The sequence below is a fragment of the Tachysurus vachellii genome, chromosome 1 (assembly GCF_030014155.1).
Source record: "Tachysurus vachellii isolate PV-2020 chromosome 1, HZAU_Pvac_v1, whole genome shotgun sequence".
NCBI lineage: Eukaryota > Metazoa > Chordata > Actinopteri > Siluriformes > Bagridae > Tachysurus > Tachysurus vachellii.
Window position 1 is genome coordinate 27714423 of NC_083460.1, and position 24059 is coordinate 27738481.

General features: G+C 36.1%; 2 protein-coding genes across 3 annotated transcripts in view; one reads left to right on the forward strand and one right to left on the reverse strand.

Annotated features, from left to right (window-relative positions):
- Window positions 1-1496: 1496 nt before the first annotated feature.
- Window positions 1497-9114, reverse strand: rcor3 (REST corepressor 3). Its single transcript, XM_060881029.1, has 12 exons — window positions 8876-9114; window positions 8670-8726; window positions 7956-8033; window positions 7818-7870; window positions 7082-7243; window positions 6804-6928; window positions 6626-6704; window positions 6237-6455; window positions 5447-5524; window positions 4557-4614; window positions 4230-4474; window positions 1497-4108 (listed from the first exon to the last, which is right to left on the reverse strand). Exons 1-12 carry the CDS (start codon window positions 8997-8999, stop codon window positions 3764-3766), a joined length of 1623 nt encoding a protein of 540 aa, XP_060737012.1. The 5' UTR covers window positions 9000-9114; the 3' UTR covers window positions 1497-3763.
- A 2312-nt stretch (window positions 9115-11426) lies between these two features.
- kcnh1b (potassium voltage-gated channel, subfamily H (eag-related), member 1b) overlaps window positions 11427-24059 on the forward strand; it is a 47350-nt gene continuing 34717 nt past the window's right edge. Inside the window, exons 1-7 of one of the 2 annotated variants that reach the window (XM_060881040.1) lie at window positions 11427-11680; window positions 15243-15366; window positions 15836-15942; window positions 16022-16150; window positions 16626-16744; window positions 18518-18910; window positions 23511-23940. In XM_060881040.1, coding sequence (XP_060737023.1) covers window positions 11608-11680; window positions 15243-15366; window positions 15836-15942; window positions 16022-16150; window positions 16626-16744; window positions 18518-18910; window positions 23511-23940 — 1375 coding nt within the window. In that variant the 5' untranslated portion in view covers window positions 11427-11607. The remainder of the gene's footprint in view (window positions 11681-15242; window positions 15367-15835; window positions 15943-16021; window positions 16151-16625; window positions 16745-18517; window positions 18911-23510; window positions 23941-24059) is intronic. The other variant, XM_060881049.1, reaches the window with a different exon arrangement.

A 24059-nucleotide genomic window follows, 5' to 3' on the forward strand; every position in this document is an offset into this window, starting at 1 on the left:
GTTTTTTCCGTATTTCAGTATATACAGTATTTGTATAGCTCTTTTAACAATTCCTTTTGTCTCAAAGCAGCTTTACAGAAGTATGGAAACAAGGAAACAAATATAATAATAATAATAATAATAATAATAATAATAATAAGAAGAAGAAGAAGAAGAAGAAGAAGAAAAAAAATCAGGATAAAAATGCATCTATACAATTAATTTAAAGTTTAAAATGAATTTAAAGAATATTAACTTTTAAAATACTATATATCTATCCCTATACTTTCAATATTAATATAAAACATAAGAAGCTCTCTAAATATAATCTAAAGAGACGTGTCATCTATCTTTTGTACTAAAACAATTCTGCATAGGTTTGGAGTCAGTGGATCACCTGGCATGGAAACTACTGAAGAAAACTAACTTCACCTTGGTTGGTGCTGGCTACTGCTACTGCACCTTTCAAAAGATAAGCGCCGTTACCTGACTTTAAATTATGTCTGGCATGGCTGCTGTGTCATCATCTCTAGAGAAGGAATGTCCAAACTGTCCGGTCTGCAGAACCACTTCGTCTTAAAAATCCTATTAAGAAAGCTAGCACTGAATAAAACAAATTAAGCAATAAAATAAATACATTAAATATTCCTTTTATGTTTGTATTATGTTTGCATTTTAATATAAAAATGGATTGCAAATTCAAAACAATTGTCAGTTGCATTTAATGCATCTTCAATTATACGCTTTATCCTGGTCTTGGTTGCATTGTTGACAATTTCAGCAGTCACTCTGCATACCTACAGGTTTTTGAGAGAAAACCAGAGAACCCAGAGGAAACCCATGCTAGGTTGTGTTTTGGAAGCAAGGTTCACTCTCACTTTCAGTAACCACTGTTTTCCCGATAAGGGTTATGGTTGATTCAGAGCTTTTGCTGGGAACATTGGGCATGAGGCAGTACACCAGGTCATTGCAAGCCACTATGCACACTAACACAGGGGCAATTAATCTTAACCAATCCAGCTTATGTGTACAAGGATAAATCATGCACATAATGTGCATAAAACAGTAACCTGAGCTCAGGATTAAACCAAGGACCCTGAACCTGTGAGGCAGCAAATTACCAACTGTGTCACTTAAGGTCACTTTTTTATATTTATTAGATATTCCATTTGGATGTATTTAAGTAAGTTGGGTTTAGTGTTTTATCACACTTCCAAATGCTTGTTTGCGGATGGTTAACAAAACACATACAGAACAGCTGATTACATACACACCCACACACCGTAGCTTGTCTACTTTGACCTGCTTATCTATTAGACTCTGCTATTAAAAAGGGCTTTTTTTAACGGATTTAAAATAAGTATTTTAATTAAATGAACCTTCACTGCTGCAAAAATGAATTGTTTTGACAGACAATATACAGGTACCTTACAACAAAGGTACATTAAAAAATCTAATTGACACACAATGTTCAACAGACAGTAAATATAAATATAAAAATGCCTTGAACACACACATTTAGTGTGGACACTTCTGCTTTAATGCCTGAAATGCAGAGGAAGTACACATTGTGTCTGTCAAGTGTTACAGGGAAAAAAATTAACCCGCTAAGAAAGTGGCTTCTACTTAAATGCTATAAATAATTTTGACATTCTAAGAGGTAACTGTGTAAAAAGGGACCAAATTTACACATGAAAGAAACTATAAAGTTGGCATATATGAGATAAAATACAACACAAACTGATTAAAATACATACACAGCAATGAATTTATGAACATAGTGACATGCAGGAACAACACAAACCCAACATCTCTACAGACTGAATTAACAAAACAAAGTGGAATTACAGCAAAACAGTGAAGATTATAAAATGAAGAACAAGTATCCATTTTTTGAATAGGCAAATAAACATATCAATAACATATCCACATAAAAAAGGTACATAATTTAATGCTACAGGGTGCAATAAGAAATGGAACTACCAGCGTTGGACTGAACTCACTCACCTAGTCAACAGCTTAATCTCTGGTTCAATCATCTGCTATTCTATCCAATGATCCCAAAAGCAACAACCAACATGTACAAATAAATAATAACAGTTGGATGGAAATGACTGCACAAGATGACAAGTGACATATATGATCAGGGGGGCCATGACTATCAAATTTTTTACAGTGGTGAAAACACCAAAGTTCTGATACCTATTATTAGTTATTAGCCTGTTCAACATGTCAAACCTCAATAACTCAAATAATGTCTCCTGGAATCTGTATGTGTAATATGATTTGTACAATTATTGGGACCATAACAGTTTGAAGATGAAACCAAAAAATTATGACTAATATTTGAATATTACATAAAATTTCTTAATTAACGTTGAGACCCCTTGATGTCAGTTGTTAATGTTCATAATCAACAAGATTGTAATCCAGGCTATTAATTACCATGCTCAATGAAAATCAATTGGCCATTCATCATCATGTAATGTCCACAGTAGTTTGCGGAGAGACTCGAGACTTGTGACAATGTTTAAAGACTGAAATGTCCATTTTAAAACAAACATGATGTTCTCTTAAACTTTAAGAGCACTTTTATGGCGCAAGATCTGGACATTAGGCATTAATCTGTCTGTAGTCATTAGCACCAAGTATAAAAATAAATAATGTTTATATACACATGACAAGAGTGTCACAAAAAAATGTGCACTGAACACTTACATCAGGAAAATGAAGGACTTGATTAGTCCTTTAAAAAAAAAAAAAAAAAAAAAAACACCTCACTCACTATCTGACTGTGAGCAAATACCAGTAACTGCTGTATTGTAAGTCCAATGGGGAAGTCTGAACTAATTCAGTTCCGCCTGCATCAGATTTGAGCCAAAAGTCCAGGAGGCAGAGACAACTCTGTGTTTCAGTCTGGATAAGTGTATTGTTCTGTGTTGTAGAGTGTCTCACGGATTAGGGTTATAGGAGTTGGATCAAGCCCAGCTCAACTCCCTGGACATTTGGTTTGCAGCAAACACATTTTTAGAACGAAGGAGTTGTGTTTTGCCACTCGTATGAAGTCATAAGAGCAACATGTTTTGAGTAAAACATTTTAAAAGGGTCAGTTACACAATATTTAAATAAACATAATATACACATATCAGTCAAAGGCTAAAGGTTACATGCAAATTGGTGACAAATTCAAAGAAAACCAATGGATCTTTAATGCTGTAAGGGCCTTGTTCTGGAATGGTTTGGCTTTTCCCTTAAAGAAAAGAGTTGCTGTGAATCAATACAAAGTACTTCTTAGAAAACTTTTGCTATGACAAGAAGATCTAACCCGACGTGAGGGGTCTCTTGCAGAAAGACCCAAATCCACAGGGCACAAGGACTCAGTGATTGATTAGCGTGAATATGATGTAAATTTTTGGACTTCAGTCAACAAATCTCAAACAAACCGAACACCTGTGGCAGATTTTGGAGCACCAGATTTGTCAGCACTCTCCACCACCATCACCAAAACACTAAACAGAGAAATATTTTTGAAGGAATGATGTTTATCACTCCAGCACTGTTCCAGAGACTTGGAAAATCAATGGCAAAATGCACAGAAGCTGACCAGAAACACGCGCTACTATCTCCACTTAGATTTTGTTTAAATTTCTCATCTGTACATGATCTGTACTGTCCTCTGATGATGATAACATAAAAGTGATAGAAATCAATACCACAAATTCAACAACAACATTTTTTGCAAGTGCTTCTTTCTCTTCCTCAATTTGGGGTATAATGCTCATGCTCAGTGCAGAGAAGAGGATGGGTTTTCAGAAGGGATTCCCACTAGTGTGGGGGGCTGTGGACCTATGCCGGTGTTGGCTGGAGCAGCAGGGCGAGGATTGAGGCGTGGGGGGAGTGGGTTAGAAGGCCGAATGAGTGGCGGTGGCTGGTTCAGAGCCGAACGAGGCTGCAGGAAACGAGCCTGCTGCTGGAGGGGTGGAGGCTGGCGATGCAGTGCAGGAGTGGCTGGCAGAGACGGCCGTAATAAAGGTGGAGGCTGATTCAAGGAGGTGCTACCGCTTGCTGCTGCCATGGACAGTGATGCTACAGCTATGGGAGACGGTCCAGAGACAGGCGTCACCTGACCCTGTAAGTGACAAGGACATGTGAAACACTAATATTAACAGTTTAATCAGTATAATCATCATTTACATCAGTATACAATTGTGCTTATCTGTGTTTCTTTTACTCTATGCAGATTAACATACCTCCTCTTCCTCTTCATCTGTGCTCTTTCCTGAAGGTGGATTGGAGCTGCTTTTTCCATCCTCTCCAGCGGCTGAACTGTCTCCATTGGGAGCACGAGTTCCCTGCTCGGCTTCCCACTCCTGTAGCACCTCCTCCAGGTTAAAACGGCGTCGATAGTTCACAAAGAAGTTCTTAACTTGCCCCACTGTTTTATTGCCAATAACATCTGCAATGGCCTGGAAGTCTTTGCCGTACTTGCGTACTCCTGAATAAAAACGTTTAAAAGAATAAAAATCAATGTCCTGTACCTAAAAATGAGATAAACAGTAAATATGATCATTAACTACCTTGAACTGCTAGGAGCTGCTCATCTGTTGTCCAGCGTGCGTTGATTTTTTGGTTGGACTAGAACAAGAAATTACACAACATTAACTACACTCTTCGAAAAAGTATTCAACAAAGGGCTCTTCATACAGTTAATCAATTGATCTTTATTCATTATAAATGACCCACATCCTGGTTTATAATACATCCTGATACAAATGACTTTTTTGTTAGACATTTTAAACATTCCCCAGAGGGACAACAGAAAAATCCTTTTAATGGGAATGGTTTTTATAGTAGCAGCAACCTACCAGGCTGTAATGGTTAAAAAAAGGATTTTAGAAATTATTTTCTTTGTTGTCAGTTAATCAAAAATCTTGACAGAATTTGGTATTAAAAAAAAGAACCTTGAGATTTCAGTGGTACATTTGCATACCAAAAATCACTTCCTTAAGCAGTGACAAAATTTCTTCACTGTGCCTTTCAGTTTAAATTCGCCCACAGTAGCTTGATTGGGTTAGAGTTGGATGACTGGCCAGGATGTTCCATTATACAGAATACTACATTTTTCCCCCACAAATGTCTCACACAGCTTTCAGGTATGATTGAAGTTATTGAACATGATAAATCAAGGCAAAAAGAGCAGAATAACCTATAAAGGCCAGATAACCAATGATCTTTTGAAAGGCATGCCATCGCTTGAGTTATAAAGCAATACCAAACCACACAGACCTTCCTGACACACTTAACTACTAAATATTAGCAAGCAAAAATATACAGAAGATTACTGTATTTTATTTGTGATTTTTATTTTTTTGTTTTTTTTTTACTTTTTGTCCTTTATGTCTAAATATTAAATACAATAAAATAAAAACAGAATATTTAATGGATACAAATTGCAATTCTGATTTACCTCAGGCAGGCGGTGTTCATCTATTCCAGATTCAATCCTCTGTTTCAGAGCACTGTTCAGCTGCTTGGCATTTTGGACCTAACAGATTGAGAAAAAGAATATAAACCTGTTGTAATACTAGCCAAAAAGACGGGAAAACCTTTTTGTAACTGTTCTCACAAATCCAGGATCAGACTTTCAATATTGTCCCCTTTCCACCAGAAAGATTTGAAGAAAAAAAAAAAAGTTGGTTCCACTGGCGAGCCTTTTAAGAACCAGTTTGCCTTTCCATGGGCTACAGAGCCGTCACAGAGCCGTGTTGCGTCACTGTATACGTCTCATCTTTCCCAGCAACGTTAGCGCAGCAGCGGCAAACACAAACACAACAATGGCGGATGTTGCTTTACTGTTAATGCTCATGGCTTTGCATACATTGGCATCCAAATGCGGCGAATCCAATGTGTATGTGCAGCTCCATGTAATTTGTATAAACAAAGGTTGCAATCGAGAATAACGGAAAGTACATAACATTATTTTATCATTAACACAGAAAAAAAGGTAGCCTTAGCATGTAGCTACCTACTATCATGTGTGCTGATAATTGATCATATTGCGGTTCTTAGGTCTAGACCAGCAACGTTTTGGTGCTTTTCTGGTTCAGAGCCGGTGCTTTGGGTGTCGAAAAAGAAAGAACTGATTTTAATATTAGGCACTGGCTCCGAACCAGCACTTACTGTAAACAGCCTTGGTGGAAAAGGGGCATTGGTTCAAGAATATTAATTCTGTCTAATAAATCTTCAGTGCATGTTACCTGTCTTTTAAGAGAGACAAGCTCCATGTCGAGCTGTCGGAGGACGGTGTTAGCAGCAGTGGAGCTGCAGGACACAGCCACCACATCCTCCTGTGTGAGGTACATGCCTTTGGGTGGACGGCACTTGGAGCGTTGTGAGTGGTGTCGATGCTGCAGTGTCTGATGGTCTCGCCGGCCCATGCTGATCTTAGAGCTCATTATCTGTGGCTCAACATGGCTCTGAAAAACAACACACAGAGAACAGCTTAAGCACAATATCACTGTGAAGACTCAAAGCAATAAATGTTATGCAGTAATTAAATTAATAAGTACTAATTATTACTATAGCACAAGAATAACCAGGTCAACCACAGCTGTTATGAAGATTACAGATCATGATAATGCTTTACTTCTTTCTTCGTCTCTTTCGTAGGGTCATAATCACTGTCGTTTGCCTCGATAGGATTGGCCTCCTCCATTTCCTCATCACTAGACATTAAAAAATGAAGTTACCAATACAATCCTTATAACAAAGTTCTTAATGATTTAATTATAACCTGAAAAATAGTCAATATGTGACTAGTGCACCTTTCATCTTGATTACTTCGGTTTGCCAGCTTTCTTGCTTGTCTGTCCATCAAGCTTGTCCTGGATCTGGTCTTTTTCCATGAATAGTAGTACTTCACAAGACTTGATATGGATTTATCTGGCAACTGTATTAAGTAATTGAAATTTGTAAGACATGGTTATTTATGTCACTATGATAATTTAGTTCAAAATAATACATTAAGAGAAGGAGTAGTATGCCTGCTTATGATGTAACACAACCTACAATGACTACATGTGATTATCCTCTTGTGACTCACCATCTGCTGGATCCTATGAAAGCTCTTGCCATGGAAGCTGAAGGCTTGCTCAAACAGCACTTTGTCCTCCACCGTCCAGTCATCTGGGAAAGGGGTGAAGTTGGGCAGGTCTGCCAGGGACTTCTCAATGTTGTGCTTATGCCAGAAGAGCATGCCAAGAGCCTGTTGGACACACAGTTGCGTCATCCTTTTCACAGGGACTGCTTTATTGAGCGCTGGCTCATCCACCAAAAATGAATTAGTTATACCAAATAAAAGCTGATGACTTTCTATCAATATGGACTGAGCACAATTTGATCCCTGGGCAATTTACATCTTTCTTGTCCTGTCCTAATGAAAAATTCCAGAAGATTTCAGATTTTTTTTCTTATTTCATCCATAATTTTTTTCCTGCTTTATAAGTTATACACACACACACACATATACATATATACATATATACATATATATATATATATATATATATATATATATATATACATACATATATATATATATATATATATATATATATATATATATATATACATATATATATATATATATATATATATATACATATATATATATATATATATATATATATATATATATATATATATATATATATACACATATATATATATATATATACACACACACACACACACACACACACACACACACACGAGGCATTATAAAACATCTATTATAAAACATCAAATTCAATACAAACACAACAATACACAATATCTACCTGCTCCACATTATAGCCATGTTTCTCCTTTGCTATGGCAATGTATTCATCCACTGTGAACAAAACACAAGCATATAAGCATTAGTCTAGTCTGACAAAAGGCTGTTTACATAATAAACATGAGATGATGATGCTTACATTTAGTGTCCGCAATAGTATGATATGGGGACCACACTAACATGCCTCCTGTGTCTTTATCACTGTACTTGGTAGAACCTGGGAATATGTGAAATAACAGTTAACACACCGCCTGGGTGTTAATTACTCGACATTACCTTCTCAAATAATAACCATGTCTGAGTTATGCTTCAATTCTCTAAGCAGAAAAACTCATAACTCAAACGCATAACTACCAGTAGACCTAAAACCTGTAGCAACTGCAAATAACAACGTCGTTTTCTTAAGAGTGCATCGGCTACAGTAAACCTGTTTCTAGTTCTAATTCTACTCTAGTAACGTTTTAACAGCATTGGCTACATTAGGCTAACTAAGAAAGCAAGCTAGCTCACGCGCATAATTACTTTTATATTTACAATATATCAACAGTGTTAGTATTATTATTCTCCTCCGACTAACTCTTAATATAACACAAAATAACAAACAAACAAAAAAACAATTATTCCAAATAATAAAAAAGGAAACTTATTTCAGCTTTCAGTGCGTTAGCAATACACCGAGGCTACCACACTTCGGCTAACTACAATTAGCTACAAGCATACTACTATTCTAAATAGTATGCCAGGCTTGTATGCTCTGTGCGGTAACTATGGAAACAAGTGTTGCCGCACTACACTAGCGTACTACTTAGTGTAGTAGTGTGCTGTTTTTTTTTAAACCGGTGAGCTACCGTACCAGGATCATATTCAGGAATATTGGCTTGATAATCGGATCCCACACGCATTCCAACATCTGAAAGACAAAAGAGTTTCTGTATGTATCGACCATATTAATTATGTTTCAATTAATAAATCTTAAACACTGGAAATCTAAACGCAAAGCGCTGTGTGTGTGTGTGTGTGTGTGTGTGTGTGTGTGTGTTCGTGTGTTCGAGGCTATACCGTGCTCTTCGTCGCTGCCACTCTCATCAGAAAAATGGCCATTCGAGGCGTTTGAGGGGCTTTTCGTCCCGTTAGACCGACCTTTCCCTAGGTAATCCGACCCTTTATCCATCATCCCAGGCATTATAATGATATTTATTTATTTATCTTTCTAAAATTAAAAATACATGCACGTTTTTTTGCAGCTAGGGTTCCTGTCCCTCGCAATAACTCCCCTGCGCAGCTTGAGCCACAACGCTACTGATTAGTATTCCTCCGCCACAATATTAAACACCACAATTTACATTATATAATAACACATTTCTTTGTTTACTATTCAAATGTATTGCTATTTCTATTTATTTGTGTTTATGTCTTCTACATTTGACGTCTTCAACCAACAGAGTATACGGATCTCGCTCGGGACCTACTTTCTTTGGCGGAAGGAATTGTTTTGCACGTAAAACGGTGTCTGCGTCAGAGTTGTTTATAAATACAATTAATACAGTTGGAAATAATTAATAATGAAACACCAATAGATTAGGTTAATGACTTATTAGCGATGTAAGTGTGTGTACTTGATATTAATTAACCTGATATTAATGTTGTCATTATATTAGGGGTTTTACAATCGATTTATTCATCTTAAAAGAGTAAGTGTGTGTAAGTGTGTGTGTGTAAGTGTGTATGTGTTTGTGTGTGTGTGTGTTGACTTTTTTATTGCACCATTCGAAAAATGATTATTTAAAATAAGATTTTTTTTCTTTAAAAGAAGATTTCTGATTTTTATATTCAAATCGTGAATATAAAGATATATACTCTTCCAGCAGATGGCGCCACAACACTGACACAAAAACTATAACTTTTAACCCACCCCACTTTTTTTTAAAGATGTGTGTATGTGTGTATACGTGCAGTAACCTATGACAATTTAAAACATTGGCATATACTGAATTTGACTGCTATATTTAAACATATTTTTATAATTAAACTTAGTGTTTGAACATCCTAATAATTTAAAATGTTATCATCGTAAAAGTAACATAATTCTATATTTTATATGGGTTCCCTGTATAACACTGTATTTCTATATTAAATTCAAATAAATGTAACACAAGGCTATTTTTTTTTACATTGCTTTTTTTTTTTACATTTATTTTTTTTAACATTGCTAGATATAACCATGGCACTGTAATATTGCATTTTTATTTTTACTTTTACTTGAGGTTTTACTTTTTTGAACTTTACTTATGATGTTATTAGTTACATTTCCTCTTATGTTTGAGCATGTCCAAGATTCAGTTTTTTTTCATTGCTGTTTCCAATAAAATATTTCATGAATTTCTTTTCAAAATGCCATATACAGTTAATTGTTATTTATACACCTCAGAAATATATAAATAAAAATCATCATCATCATCATCATCATCATCATACGGAGGCATGTAGTTACCAAGAAAAATGTTAAATAAATTAAATCCATTTTATATTTAAAACGCTTAATTCCACTCTTCTATTTTATATTTACATAATGTAAAATGTATTCTGGGTTAAACTTTGCACACATTTCTAGAAATCATGTATATAAATATAATTTTACACAATAACAACAATGACCTTCTTCTTATTCTTCTTCTTCTTCTTCTTCTTCTTCTTCTTCTTCTTCTTATTATTATTATTATTATTATTATTATTATTATTATTATTAATAGTAGTGGTAGTAGTAGTAGTAGTGGTGGTACACACCTTTGTCAAGTTTCCTGATGACGTTGTTGTGGTGGGCCTGATATCTTTTCTACCTGGAAAAGATAGTGCCAAGAGAACAACCTCCTCCTTAATGTGAGCGAGACAAAGGAGTTGATATTGGACTTCAGCACAAAGCAGGAAACGAGCTACCAACACCTTAAAATCAACTGGGCTCCAGTGGAGAGAGTAGACAGATATTTTTTAGATGTCTTGGTATTCACATCACACAGGAGATGTCATGGTCCTGTCACATTAAAACCCTGATGTGGAAGGACCATCAGTGTCTTTATCACCTTAGATGCTACTGAGTAACTTTTACACTATGGAGAGGATTCGGACAGGAATCATGACAGCCTGGTTTGGGAACTGTAATAGGAAAGATATGCAAGCTCTCTAGAGAGTGGTGCAAACCATCCACACTGTGTTCCTGACCGGTCTGGTCTTCAGCAAGAAGTGTTAGACCAGACCTATGAAGACAGTGAAGAACCCCAACCATCTGACCAATGGACTTTTCTCTTTTGGAGTTCAGTTCCTGTATCCACACTGTGTGCATGGAGTTTGCGTGTTCTCTCCGTGATTCAGGGTACTCCAGTGTCCTCCACCAGCCAAAGGACATGATGATTGACAGCTTTAAATGGTCTGGCGTGCATGAGTGTGTGTAGGCTGGCACCCCATCCTAGATAATGCAGTTCGTCCAGCAGGTGGAGTCTCACAGCCGTTCAGCTCCGTTACCGTGGACGATGTGGGCGGTGCGCCCCGGGGCTGCGAATCCGGTCCGGAGCGGGAGTCTCTCTCACACACACACACACACACACAGACACGCACACACGCACACACGCGCGCGCTGTAACCGAGGGACAGCAGAGAGCATCACAATCACAGTACCGCATCTCTGTCCACACAGCATCTTAAATCATGTAGACTCCAAAGCAGGACTCACTGGTCGTCCTTTACCGGATCGTTAGATCCGTTTCTCAGTCACAGTGTCCCGGTGAGGAGGCGTCAGGATGGCCGGGGGTCGCCGAGGGCTCGTGGCTCCTCAGAATACTTTCCTAGAGAATATCGTCAGGAGGTCTAACGGTAAGACAGCAAGCTTATTTAACACAACATACATGGCTTTTTTTTTTTTTTTTTTTTCAATTATTTAAGGGTTCATATCCATCACCTGATAGTGAAGTGACTGATAGTCAGGGTTCAGGCTTATTTATCAGCTTTTTATGTTTAAAAACAAGATCTTAACACATGGTGTGTCTTTTTAGGATGGAGTGAAAAAAATTGCCAGTGTTTGCAAATGTTTCAACAATTCTAGCCGGAAGCTATTCATTAATTCAGCCTTGTTGGTGCAGGTGTTATTTCAGCATGGGTTATTGTTATTATTTTTTTCTTTGCACTGCTTGGCTGTAATTTCTCTACTTGTCTGTGTTCAGCATTTCACTTAGGTTCAGTGTATTACATACAATGTGAACACCACTACCATACAAATTAATACTAAACATCAGAACATGTCTTATGAGTTTACCATTTCCTGGACATTTTACACTCCTAGAGACTTTTGGAATCATCCAGACTTCAGTCTCCTTTTACGCGTCTCAAAACATCTCACACAGTAGAACATATTCTGTAGTAACTGAAAGCTTTTTCGTTCCTGGAAGATTTCTTTGCACATTGTGTAAATATTTTGACACTGCTTACTCTCCATAAACTGAATATTATGTTCATAAATTGAGAGATTAATGATACAATTTTGGACAATAATGTAGACCTTGTCTGTTAAATTAGCTAAACTTAATTCACTAATTATCACCACTCCAGGTATATAAGTGCTTTGATCTTGGCCTCGTCCCAAACCACACTGTGTACTTTATCAAAATAGTAGTGTTACTATTAATATCATTGTTTTTAACATACTATTTAGTGTCAGTACTGATGTTAACATATGGTTCAGTACGTAGCACCAAGCAAGTGAAATGTTTGTGCTCCAAATAGTGTAATTTCTGTATTATTTTACTTTTCCATGTGCACGTGTTTAAATTATGTTTAAGTTGTAAGTATACTTGTACACTTAAGTGATGGACTGTACAAACTACTAATATAATTCTCATCTCATCCATACTACTTTTGTTTTAAGATAAATATTACTTCAAATGGGTTTTCACTGGAATTAGCAATGTTTACGATGCATATAATATTAAAGTTAGTTAAAATCATATAACATCCTGTTGTATCCACTTGCAGTGCAATAACCAAACATTTATTGCAGCTTATGATTGCTTTTTTCAGTTGAATAATTTTATTGCTTGCTTAAGTTTGCACAACGTCCTCAGTGCTGAATTATCACCTTCACCATGTACATATGCTTCAAATTCAACACAACTGAACTGATCGCTGCAGGTGTTATTCAGCACTGAGGATATATCTGTATATAACTTTGCATTCTTTTCTTAATTGCTTTAACACACTTTTTTCTTTTCAATATTTCAGTTTGGACATTATCCCATAGACAGACAGGTATAACCAAAGTCATGTAGACCTTTTTCCCTTGTACTTCGATCCAGCTCATCCATACCTGTTGTGGCTTTTCTGTTCATTTAGAAATGTTTTTGTACAAATATTGCTATCATGTAGGTCTAGGTAGTGCTATTAGAAGTCACTTTTCTTATCATTTCCTACCTTGTTTATACTTTTTTCCTGTCTGTTTTTATTCCCTGATGTAGAAGTGAGTACTAACAAAGTAGCCTGCTTTATTGTTACATCTTCCCCAGCTGAGTTACTAATCTGTAGCATTTCAATAACGTCCTGTTCCTGTGTTTTGCCGTGTGGAGATTAAATTAACACAGATGAATCCACATGATTGGATGAACTCTTCCACTGTTCGTTTGCGGCCAGCTGGATTTATATAAACACCGCAGGTGTTAATTCAACACCGGGGATCATGCTGTGCGGAAGAGCAAAGAAAATTTGTAGAGCCAGCCATGCTTTCAGTGGGATTCTTTACTCTGTCTCTCTCTCAGGAGGATTGCTTGTATGATTCTTAAAGGGAAAAATCCCTAAATATCAAGATTTACTTAATTTCAGTCCAGTCCATTAACTGTCTGGTTATAACCTCCCTTGATTTTTTGACATTTTCCCTCACTCACCACCTGCAGGCTGTAACTTTATGGCTTCATAACACATTCATAAGCACTGTATGATTCTTTTATAAAGAATGTGGGATGATTTATATAAGGCTTATATCCAGTTTCAGAAGGTAATGATGTTGTGTAGCATTTTTTTATTTTTTTTTTTGCAGGAAGGTGTTGAATTTTTTGAGAATGTTGCCGTTTCTGTTTTTGATCCAAGTTCTTCAAGTTTATCCTTGCAAGTGGCACATGCATTGAGCTTGAAGGCATCCCGAATGAAGTATTGATATGTTATCTAAGCTTTTGGGACGTGGGTTTACTCCGTCTACTCCATTGGTGGTCCATTTGTATTAAATTATAAAGTTATTTAAGAAGTTTATATATCAATATAACAAATGATTTTTATCTCCTCAATTCAAAGTGGAAATCAATGTAGTATTTCTAACATTGCTACAAAGCATTAAAGTTTCTTGTACATTTGACAGCTTCTCTTATTTCAAAAGGTAATATGTTGGCTACATGAAAAGGATGGATACTTCTTGGAAGATGTCTCAAAGTTGTAATACTATTTGTTTCATGAGAACAAATGAATGACTTGAAAATATAAAATAAAATAACATTTCAGTTTATTTGTAATGAAAAATCATATTGAAAATTGTGCAATAATAAAAATCACACTACATAAAACATCACTTTATCTCTTTATTATGGCCCAGAGTTCACTTCCTGTCAAAGACCAGACATGCCTGCTTACAGAAAGTTTTTCTTAATTTTTACTATTTATGTATTTATGTCTGTATGTATGTATTTGTTGTTTGTTATTTTATAATAATAATGAAAATAGTAACACTGAAATAATGTATGTAAGTTTGCAGTAGCCAAAAACAGTGTCAAACATATCAAAACTATTTTATTTTACATAATTAACAGTATTCCTGATGAAGCATTGCACCCTTCAACCAGGAGCTTCATGCCAAGCTCCTCAATGCTTCTGTTCTGAACAAAAATCATTTTGGGGTGTGTGTGTGTGTGTGTGTGTGTGATTGTTTTATGCAAAAACTCAGTATATAAATACATTTTGATTCGGAAATTAAATTATAATTTAAAATTAAATTCACCATTTACACGGAAGCCTTTATCCAGATTTATTTTTGACAAATAATTAAACCTGTTAAATATATCTAACTGTTTATATTCGTTTATATATAAAACTTGAGTTTGTCCAAATCATGGATGGTTGTATAAGTGCATATCAAATACATTGTTAGCATTCCTCGTTCCATGATTGAAAGTTTGTATTGAACAACTAGACAGAAGGATGAAGACAAGCTCTCTAGCCTGAATTATCTCTAAGTGACCCGATCAGCGAGGTCAGTTAGGATTTTCCACTCTGATTGTGTTTCTCGTCTGAGACTAAGACTTACCTGTCCCTAGGAACCCAGATTAATGACTTGCAAGATTTTGTTAGAACATAAAGACCTTTAGATCTTTTACATAGTTTTTTTTTCAATGTTTCATGCCAGACACCAATTTTGTTTTGGGGAACGCCCAGATTGTGGATTGGCCCATTGTCTACAGTAACGGTGGATTCTGCAAGCTCTCAGGGTACCATCGAGCTGAAGTCATGCAGAAGAGCAGCACTTGCAGGTTCGCAGTCATTTTGTAATTTTTTTTTAGTTCAGTGTGATTATGCACACTAAGAGTTTCTAACAGCCAGTAACTTTTCAGTGCTTTTTCTAGTTTCTCTGTAATATGTCAAGCTTAAAGAGAGAGAAACAGTGAAGAAGATGCCGGTGAGGGAAGTACTCAGGTTATATAGTTTAATTGTAATGTTATAATGTAAGTTTTAGCAAGAATTTCATTTGTGGATGTTCTACATTTGCCTCGAAACATAAAAAGCATGCCAGGATGTTTTTAATACAATAAAATTTATAATAGTTGCTGTGAGAAATAGAGGAATAAAATATATCAGGATGTGGTGTTTTTGGAAAATAATCACCACCACCACCACCTTATTGTTGATTATTTTCCCATAACAGCATGTCCTCTAGGTTGACATTTTAGAGCTAAAACACAACACTGCAATGTGTAGCTTATTCCCTTTTTTATTTCTAAGTTTCATGTATGGAGAACTCACAGACAAGGAGACATCTGAGAAAGTGCGGCAGACTTTCGAGAACTATGAAATGAACTCCTTTGAAATTCTCATGTACAAGAAGAACCGTAAGTAGGCAGTTTTTCAGAAAGCATGATATACCTGTCTACACACTACGATTGAAATCAATGTCCTGTTCCTGAACAGGAATGCCTGTGTGGATCTTTGTTAAGATCGCCCCTATCCGCAATGAGCAGGACAAAGTTGTGCTTTTCCTATGCACGTTTAATGACATCACTGCGTTTAAGCAGCCCATCGAAGACGATTCATCGAAAGGTTTGTGAAAGCACATGAAATGACAGAAGGCTATTATATGTAAATCTTGTTTTTAATGGTTCTAATGTTTTGTTACTGCCACAGACCAAACAAAATAAAACAGAAATATTCTGTAGTTTAGCTGGGAAACTTTTGGAATCTCATAAGAAAGTGATTTTTGTTAAATCTCTGAAAGTTGGAAACATTTCAAACAGGATAAGACACTTTGCTCATGTAAAGGGTTGCACAGCTTATAAGTTTTATATTATGGCCATTATTATTATTTAGAGCAAAGGTTCACATGTCAGGAAGCCACATGTCTGGAAGTGCTGTTAATAAGCTGATTAGTTTAATCAGGTGTATCGAGAGCAGGGAAAAAATTAAAATGTGCAGGGAAGAGTGAACTCCTGGACCAGGATTTCAGAGCCTGTTCGATATTTAATTAACTTCACCAGAGGAAGAAATTCTCACATTTGTGTTTTCTTATTTCCCTAAGGATGGGCTAAGTTTGCCCGTCTCACTCGAGCTTTGACAAGCAGCCGTGGCGTCCTTCAGCAGCTGGCTCCTACTGTTCATAAAGGAGAGAATGTCCACAAGCACTCTCGTCTGGCTGAGGTAGAGTGTATCTTTGTGTGTGTGTGTGTGTTCAATTCTCATCAAAGGCTATTTCAACTCTTAGTCCACACCTGACCAAAAGAAGTAGAACGTTTGTGCCAATCCATACAGCTCCTCTGCATCCTTGAGATAAATCTCTTCCACTTTTGAGACAGCTGCTCAAAAAAATGTCTGAATAGTGAAGCCTCAGTACTGTACATTAGTTTTTATTTAACAAAAAGCTCTTTATTTGCACATTTTAAATCACATTTAAAACAACTGTAATTGTCATATTCCTGCAGTCTTAAGTGCGTCCTGTTTATAACACACACAGCAAAATGACTAGTTTAATAAGATGTTATTAGTTCCTGTGTTTGTGTTCTGTCATGCTGATAAACCATCAAGCAGATTTATTTTAGAAACAAACTATTAAAAATAGGCACATTATTTAAACATGTACAACAATATTTAATGCCTGTTGAATGTTTTAATGTCCATTTTTTGAGCAAGAGACTTTTTTATTCTGACATCAACTTCTCAACAATAGAAAATTTGTTTTTATTAAAATTGTAAATTCGATTTTAGAACTTTACCGTGGTGGGTGGTGATTTCTACCATCGGTTATGCTTTAAACACTCCAAGTTATAAACAACACTTAGTTACAAACAAAAAAAACAGTAACAATTGAATATTCATTTTATAATATTTTTAAATACTGTGATTGAAACACAAATAGAAATAGCTTTTGACATTCATTAAAAGATTATGTCTAATTCTTATCCTGATACAAGGTCCTAGCTAATACAAATAATACATAGGATCATGTCTTTTTTATTTCTCTGTCTTGACTACAGTATTATTATTTGCGGTACATCTTTGTTTTCTAAAAGTCTTAGTATTTGTTGTTTTTCCATTTAAGGCTAATTTTGTATTGGTCTATGAAATGTTTCGTTTTATTTAGAGACCAGTGCACTTGTACAAGCCAGCATCAGCCCTCAGGTTATAAATCCTTTGAGATTTTCTAAGTACTTTGGATCTTTGTGCCTTCAGCTGCAAGAAGCTCTGCCAAATAAGACTTTATAATGAGTCACATTACTGTCTGGGTATCATTAATCCCTTACTGTTGGGCCAGAGTTGTAACATTGCACATTTTATGTCACTAATCATTCTTGCTCATAAAGATCTTTACTCTTATTTGATACTCTATGCACAACGATTATTCTAACTATAATTGTGATTATTATAATGGTGGACAAATCACAGATTTTATTATATTATTTACTAGCCTCTTTTCTCCCATCAAGTGACCAGAGATAAAATAAAAACCCTACCCCTGACTTTCACAAAATAATTGTGTACTTTGAATGTGTGTTAAAACATAAAGTTCAAGTTGCTTCATCTTTCATGTTCGAATTTCATGTTGTTGGAACACAGAGAAATGGTGACTAACCTGAGCAATATAAACAACAGGGCCATGCAACACTGTCATGTAATATAGATAAAGATGTGGCAAGTGAAGTATGAGAACTGAAAAATGGATTCACAGAAATGTCTCCTGGAATTTTCCCAGGAAAATGAGCATTCACTTATTTTTATTTGTATGAGTACATTAACCTGTAGGTTCCCAGTCATCCAAAACATTAGAGAAGCTGTCCAATGAACTTGTTAACCAATTCCTGCTTTGTCCATTCTTACAGGTGTCTATGAGTTTTTTCTAGTGCTTTCTAAACTCTAATATATTTGTAAAGCAAATATGTGGTATTGCATAAGAAATCATTAAGCATTTGTTGTTAGGTATTACAGTTGGGATCAGACATCCTCCCCCAATACAAACAAGAGACACCCAAGACGCCACCCCATATTATCCTACATTACTGCACCTTCAAGACCACCTGGGACTGGGTGATCCTCATCCTCACCTTCTACACAGCCATCATGGTTCCCTACAACGTCTCCTTCAAGACCAAACAGAACAACGTCACTTGGCTGGTGGTCGACAGCATTGTGGATGTCATCTTCCTCGTGGACATTGTGCTGAATTTCCACACAACTTTTGTGGGGCCAGCTGGGGAGGTGATATCTGACCCGAAACTTATCCGCATGAACTACGTGAAGACCTGGTTTGTGATCGACCTGCTTTCCTGCCTACCCTATGATGTCATCAATGCTTTTGAGAATGTAGATGAGGTAAGACATTTTTTTTGTTAATCTAGTGAGAGTTGAGTCTGAATGATTTTGGCCACTACCTTATGGAGTACTTCAGGAAATCAGGGGAATATCAGTGGAATGTTTGGAATGATTTTAAAGAATTGGATTGGGTGAATGTCAGATTAGAACACTGTAGATGTGAGTTGTGTTTTGCAAATATTTTGGCAAATTTGTTGGTTATGCAGTTATACTGTATATAGTGCAGAGGTACTTCAGGACCTGGATTCAATAAAGTCTGCAGAGTGCAGATCACAGAATGTTCATCTTTCAGTGCAGGTACAGAAATGTTGGTGTTTCACTGAGTCCATATATAGTTTTTGTAAATGAGTGCACCTGTGAGTGTAATCATTGAGGGAAGTCTGTTTTAAATATCTCCCTCCCTTACTCCTTTACTCTTAACAGTAGAGGCTGTTCTATATGTAAGGAGTAAAACATGGCTGTTGTGGTGGAATTACACATAAAAATTGAGGAGCCCAACTCAGGCAACAGCTCAATTCATGGCATTTATAGTAAAATCAGTGATGTTGATGTTATTTAATCAGACAGAACATGACCAACCTTTACATGTTTGGAATTTAACATTTGAAAAATATTAATTACCTATAAAACCACCAAAAATACAAAAACATTTAACAATCTTAATCAAATACACTAATGGCAAACACCATTAGGCTTTAGTAGTTGTTAAAAATATAGATTTTCATTTGTATACACAGTCTGGTTTTCATCCTGTCAAATATATGTTCAGATAAAAGAAATCATTATTTATTGTGGTACCAATAGGCAATAATAGTGTGTTTATAGGGGATTTATAGCACACTTTGTGTGTATATAATAAACTATCCAGGGACTATTATTTCACTGTTGAAAATTTTCCACTGAGAATTCAGATCATGCTACAAAATGGCTGACACCCAAATAGTACATTAATATAAATGTGGAACAATTTGTATCTCATCTCATATTTGGCAAATAGTGAGTCTTCGAGTAATAAGAAGGGAACAATAGCCATTCATATGCACTTTTGTCTTTTAACAGACTTTAGTAACAAGCTACCTAAACTGAGAAGATTACATCATATTTGCATATATTAGCCTGCTAAATGAAATGGGCTAAACTGACAGGATTTCTAAAATTATCTATGTTTATAAATGTTCACTTATAAATTTATAAACTTTCCTGCTAATCTTAGTAAGCTGTTTAACAGGATCTTGAGACATTTCTGAGAGGATTTTTACTGCTAATACAAGATAGCTAGATAATTAGCTAACCTGATGGGCTTTCTGACAGAACCTTAAGTAATCTGACTAGTAATCTGACAATAAAATGCTATAATTTGAAAGGATTAATTTTCATTGCTCAGTGGTCCCAATCTTTATCGCTAACAGTAACCGGGTGGTTAAAATAATTATTAATGGATAAATGTTTTATATTTATATTCATAACTGTTCATATTTCATATTTACTGCAAGGTGCACAGGATATTTAAGAAAATACCTCTTTAATTGTTTAATTTTAAATGCTGTGTTTTTATATATGGGCTGAAACAGATCTCCAACTGTACCCTTCTATAACACACTCTGGTTTGTTGTCTGCAGACAAATCTTTCTCTCAGGATTTGGAACAAATTACATTTCTGGGGGAAATCTCTTATTGACAATTTTTTTTTTAACTTGAGTCAGCACTTTGACATGTTAGTGGTTAAGGTGCTTTTTCTAGCACTGAAAATAAAACACTGATAGCAATACATTGTACTTATATTTCCACTCAAGCAGCATTTTCAAAATAACACTTTATCCAAGCATGGCAGATAGATAATGTGGGTCAATTTGGATTTGGGAGCCAGCAGATGAAAACTACTGTGAATTTCTTTGATCAGCATAGCATGTCTCTATTGAAAAGTGTAAAAAAGTCACACGCAACTGACGAGTGCTTTTAGTAAATGTCCGTGCTGTTTTGATGACTCTTTCAAATTGAGTGTTTAATCTCTACTTTTGGCAGCTGCCTAGTGTCAGGCAGGACATCAAGAAACATTGATTAATGATCCAACTAGCTGTTAATATGGTATTTTGTGTGCCAACTGCAGACACCTTTGGGGAGTTCAGTTCATCCCAATGGAATGTGCCACATACAGAAGCAATTGGACAAAAGTGCTGTCCCTGAGCTCCTGTAAACTTCTGTCAGCGATACCATTTCATCTCCTTCATAATGTCATTTGTACACAGTTTACGCATTCAAAACAAAAGAGAATCAAGCTGTCACTTAACTTTATCCTCTATAACTGAACATTTAGTGGTTAGAATAAATGTCTGTTGGCTCTTTATCTCTCTCTCTCTCTCTCTCTCTCTCTCTCTCTCTCTCTCTCTCTCTCTCTCTCTCTCTCTCTCTCTCTCTCTCTCTCTCTCATTCTCTCTCTCTCTCTGAAGCAATGCAGACTTGGAGTACTTATTATAGTTTACCTCATCGCAGTCCTTTCTTGCTTGAAGCATTAGTGAAGCCTCAGCTGTGCAGCCAAACAATGATAGAGCTGTTTACACCAGAGATGTGTTGAAGATTTGAAGAACAGGACTGTCTCTCATGCCTTTAATCAAGCAGTGGTGATGCAAGCTAAGAGTGGTGCAGAGTTTAACATAATTGAAAGCTGAATATTCTCTCTCATGGTCTTGTTCTTTGTATTCTTGTCCTTTGCATTTATCCCATTCACTTCATTATCAGGTAATAACTGAGAGGTGATACTGTGGATCAACAATGTTTTCAGTTTTCCATTTTCACCAACCATAATACTCACTAACCATAATAATTTTCACCAACCATAAACCAAAAATATTTTCCTGCAGTTATTGCGCTGGCAGTTTTAGCAGCAATCTGGTCTACATGCAACTACAACACAATATCACAAAAACCATTACATATTTTTGTTAATTCGTTTTTATATTTATAACGGAATTTCTAGTGATGTCATTTTATCTTCAATATCAATTGACACTGCAGTGTTAAGGTTATTAATTACTGATCACGTGATCTGTGATGGCTAGTTTTTTAATGAGAATCAAAGGCATCCTAAAGGATCCAGTAGACTTAATTATTTTCTAGGATATTTGTATCTGTAATGATTTTTTACTTCATTATCCCAGCGAAAAAAAACAACACCGGTGAAAAATATACTAACATTCATGGTTGACTGGATAGAACTGGCAAATAGTATTAATAGTCCAATGACAATGGTGATCAAATCAATTCAAGCCGACTTTACATAAAAACAAAAGTTTGGGTAAAACCTTATTGTTGCTAGACTTTAAAATAAACACCAATGTTTAACTGAAAAATGAGTAATATTTTGTCACCCCTATAATCATTTGGACAATTCCTTCTACCATCATGTATAACACTGGAAATAAACACATAGATAGATATGTCTATACTTATGTTAATAACCGTGCCACTGTCTTATGGTATAGTAACACTGGTGGAACAATACCATTAGAAATAACACATTATTCCTGCACGAAGTATATCCTGAATCTAAAACTGAATCAATATTGAGTGAAAACATATAAATGTGCTGCAAGTATGTTATGTTTTTGGAGCTTTACCCACTGAATAAATTATTATTAATATTCTTATAGTTCATAATCCCCACACAGAATTTAGCATCAGGTTTTATTTTTTGCATCATGTGACCAATCATCACTGTTCCATAATTTTATTACCACTGTTGAAATGCCTACTCAAATGACTCCCATCTACGGAAACAGAATCAAAATGTTCTCATAAAGTGTTGTGTGAAGTTGTCAGTGTTATGTCTGTGTGTTAGTGTAGTGAAGTGGTGTAAATAAAGATTAATGTTGCTTACACAGTCCCCTCCCTCTAAAGCTTCGAGGCCACTGCTTTTGCTGGACTTGTCAACACGTGTTATCCAGCCTTTTTATTCTGTTGCTGTGCTGCAAGCAAGCTAAAGCAGCTCAGCCCAAACCTGTGTCTATAAAAGGGCTGTACATAGATAGGAAGCTTCTCCAATGCCATGCATGACTTCTCTTTGCTTGCTAGTCAATATGCATTTGCTGATTTACTTTGCTTGAGCAAAGGCAATACATTTTTTATGAGCACTACTTGTGAGGGATGAACAAAAATAACAGACCATTTCAGTGATGTCAAAGTTTGAAGGAAAAAAACACCATTTCCTGTGAAGCCTCGGGTTTTTAATGATCATAAAATCAAATGTTATTCTTGGAGTTACTGTATGGTTTCTACGATTTATTTATGGTACCGAATTGTAGAGAAAATAGTACTTCAAAATTTTGGACAGATCTTTGCCTAAACATTAATGTGAAAATGAATAAGAAATAGTCATTATCCCTATAGCCTCTGTTTTTTTAATTTGTCTTGAAATTAATATTTGAAATGAATTAAAGAATTTAAAGAGTGCAGCTTGTCACGTTACTAGAAAATCAAACTCTATGTTATGTCTAGACATTGTGCAAAGTTTAGTCTAAACTAAGCATTAGGTTTAATTTCAGTGAAGGAGAATATATTTGCAAAAGCATTACACCTCATTTTTTCTTTATTGTTTGGTATACAGGGCATCAGTAGTCTCTTCAGCTCTTTGAAGGTGGTGAGACTCCTGCGTTTAGGCCGTGTGGCCCGCAAGCTGGACCACTACATCGAGTATGGTGCGGCAGTGCTGGTGCTGCTGGTGTGCGTGTTTGGCCTGGCCGCCCATTGGCTGGCTTGCATCTGGTACAGCATTGGCGACTATGAGGTCATTGACGAGGAGGCCAATGTGGTGCGCACTGACAGCTGGCTGTATATGCTAGGCGAGGCAGTGGGCACGCCATACCGTTTCAACACCAGTGGTACAGGCAAGTGGGAGGGTGGCCCCAGCAAGGACTCAGTCTACATCACCTCACTGTACTTCACCATGACCAGCCTGACCAGCATTGGATTTGGCAACATTGCCCCCACTACAGACGGCGAGAAGATCTTTGCTGTGGCCATGATGATGATCGGATGTGAGTACAATTCTTGAAAATAAGTTTGCTTTCTAATAAGAAGAACCACAGGCTGTGACCTTTAGTATTATAAGATTTTAAATGGGTTAAGAATCAATGGGAGATTGTAAATCTCGCCT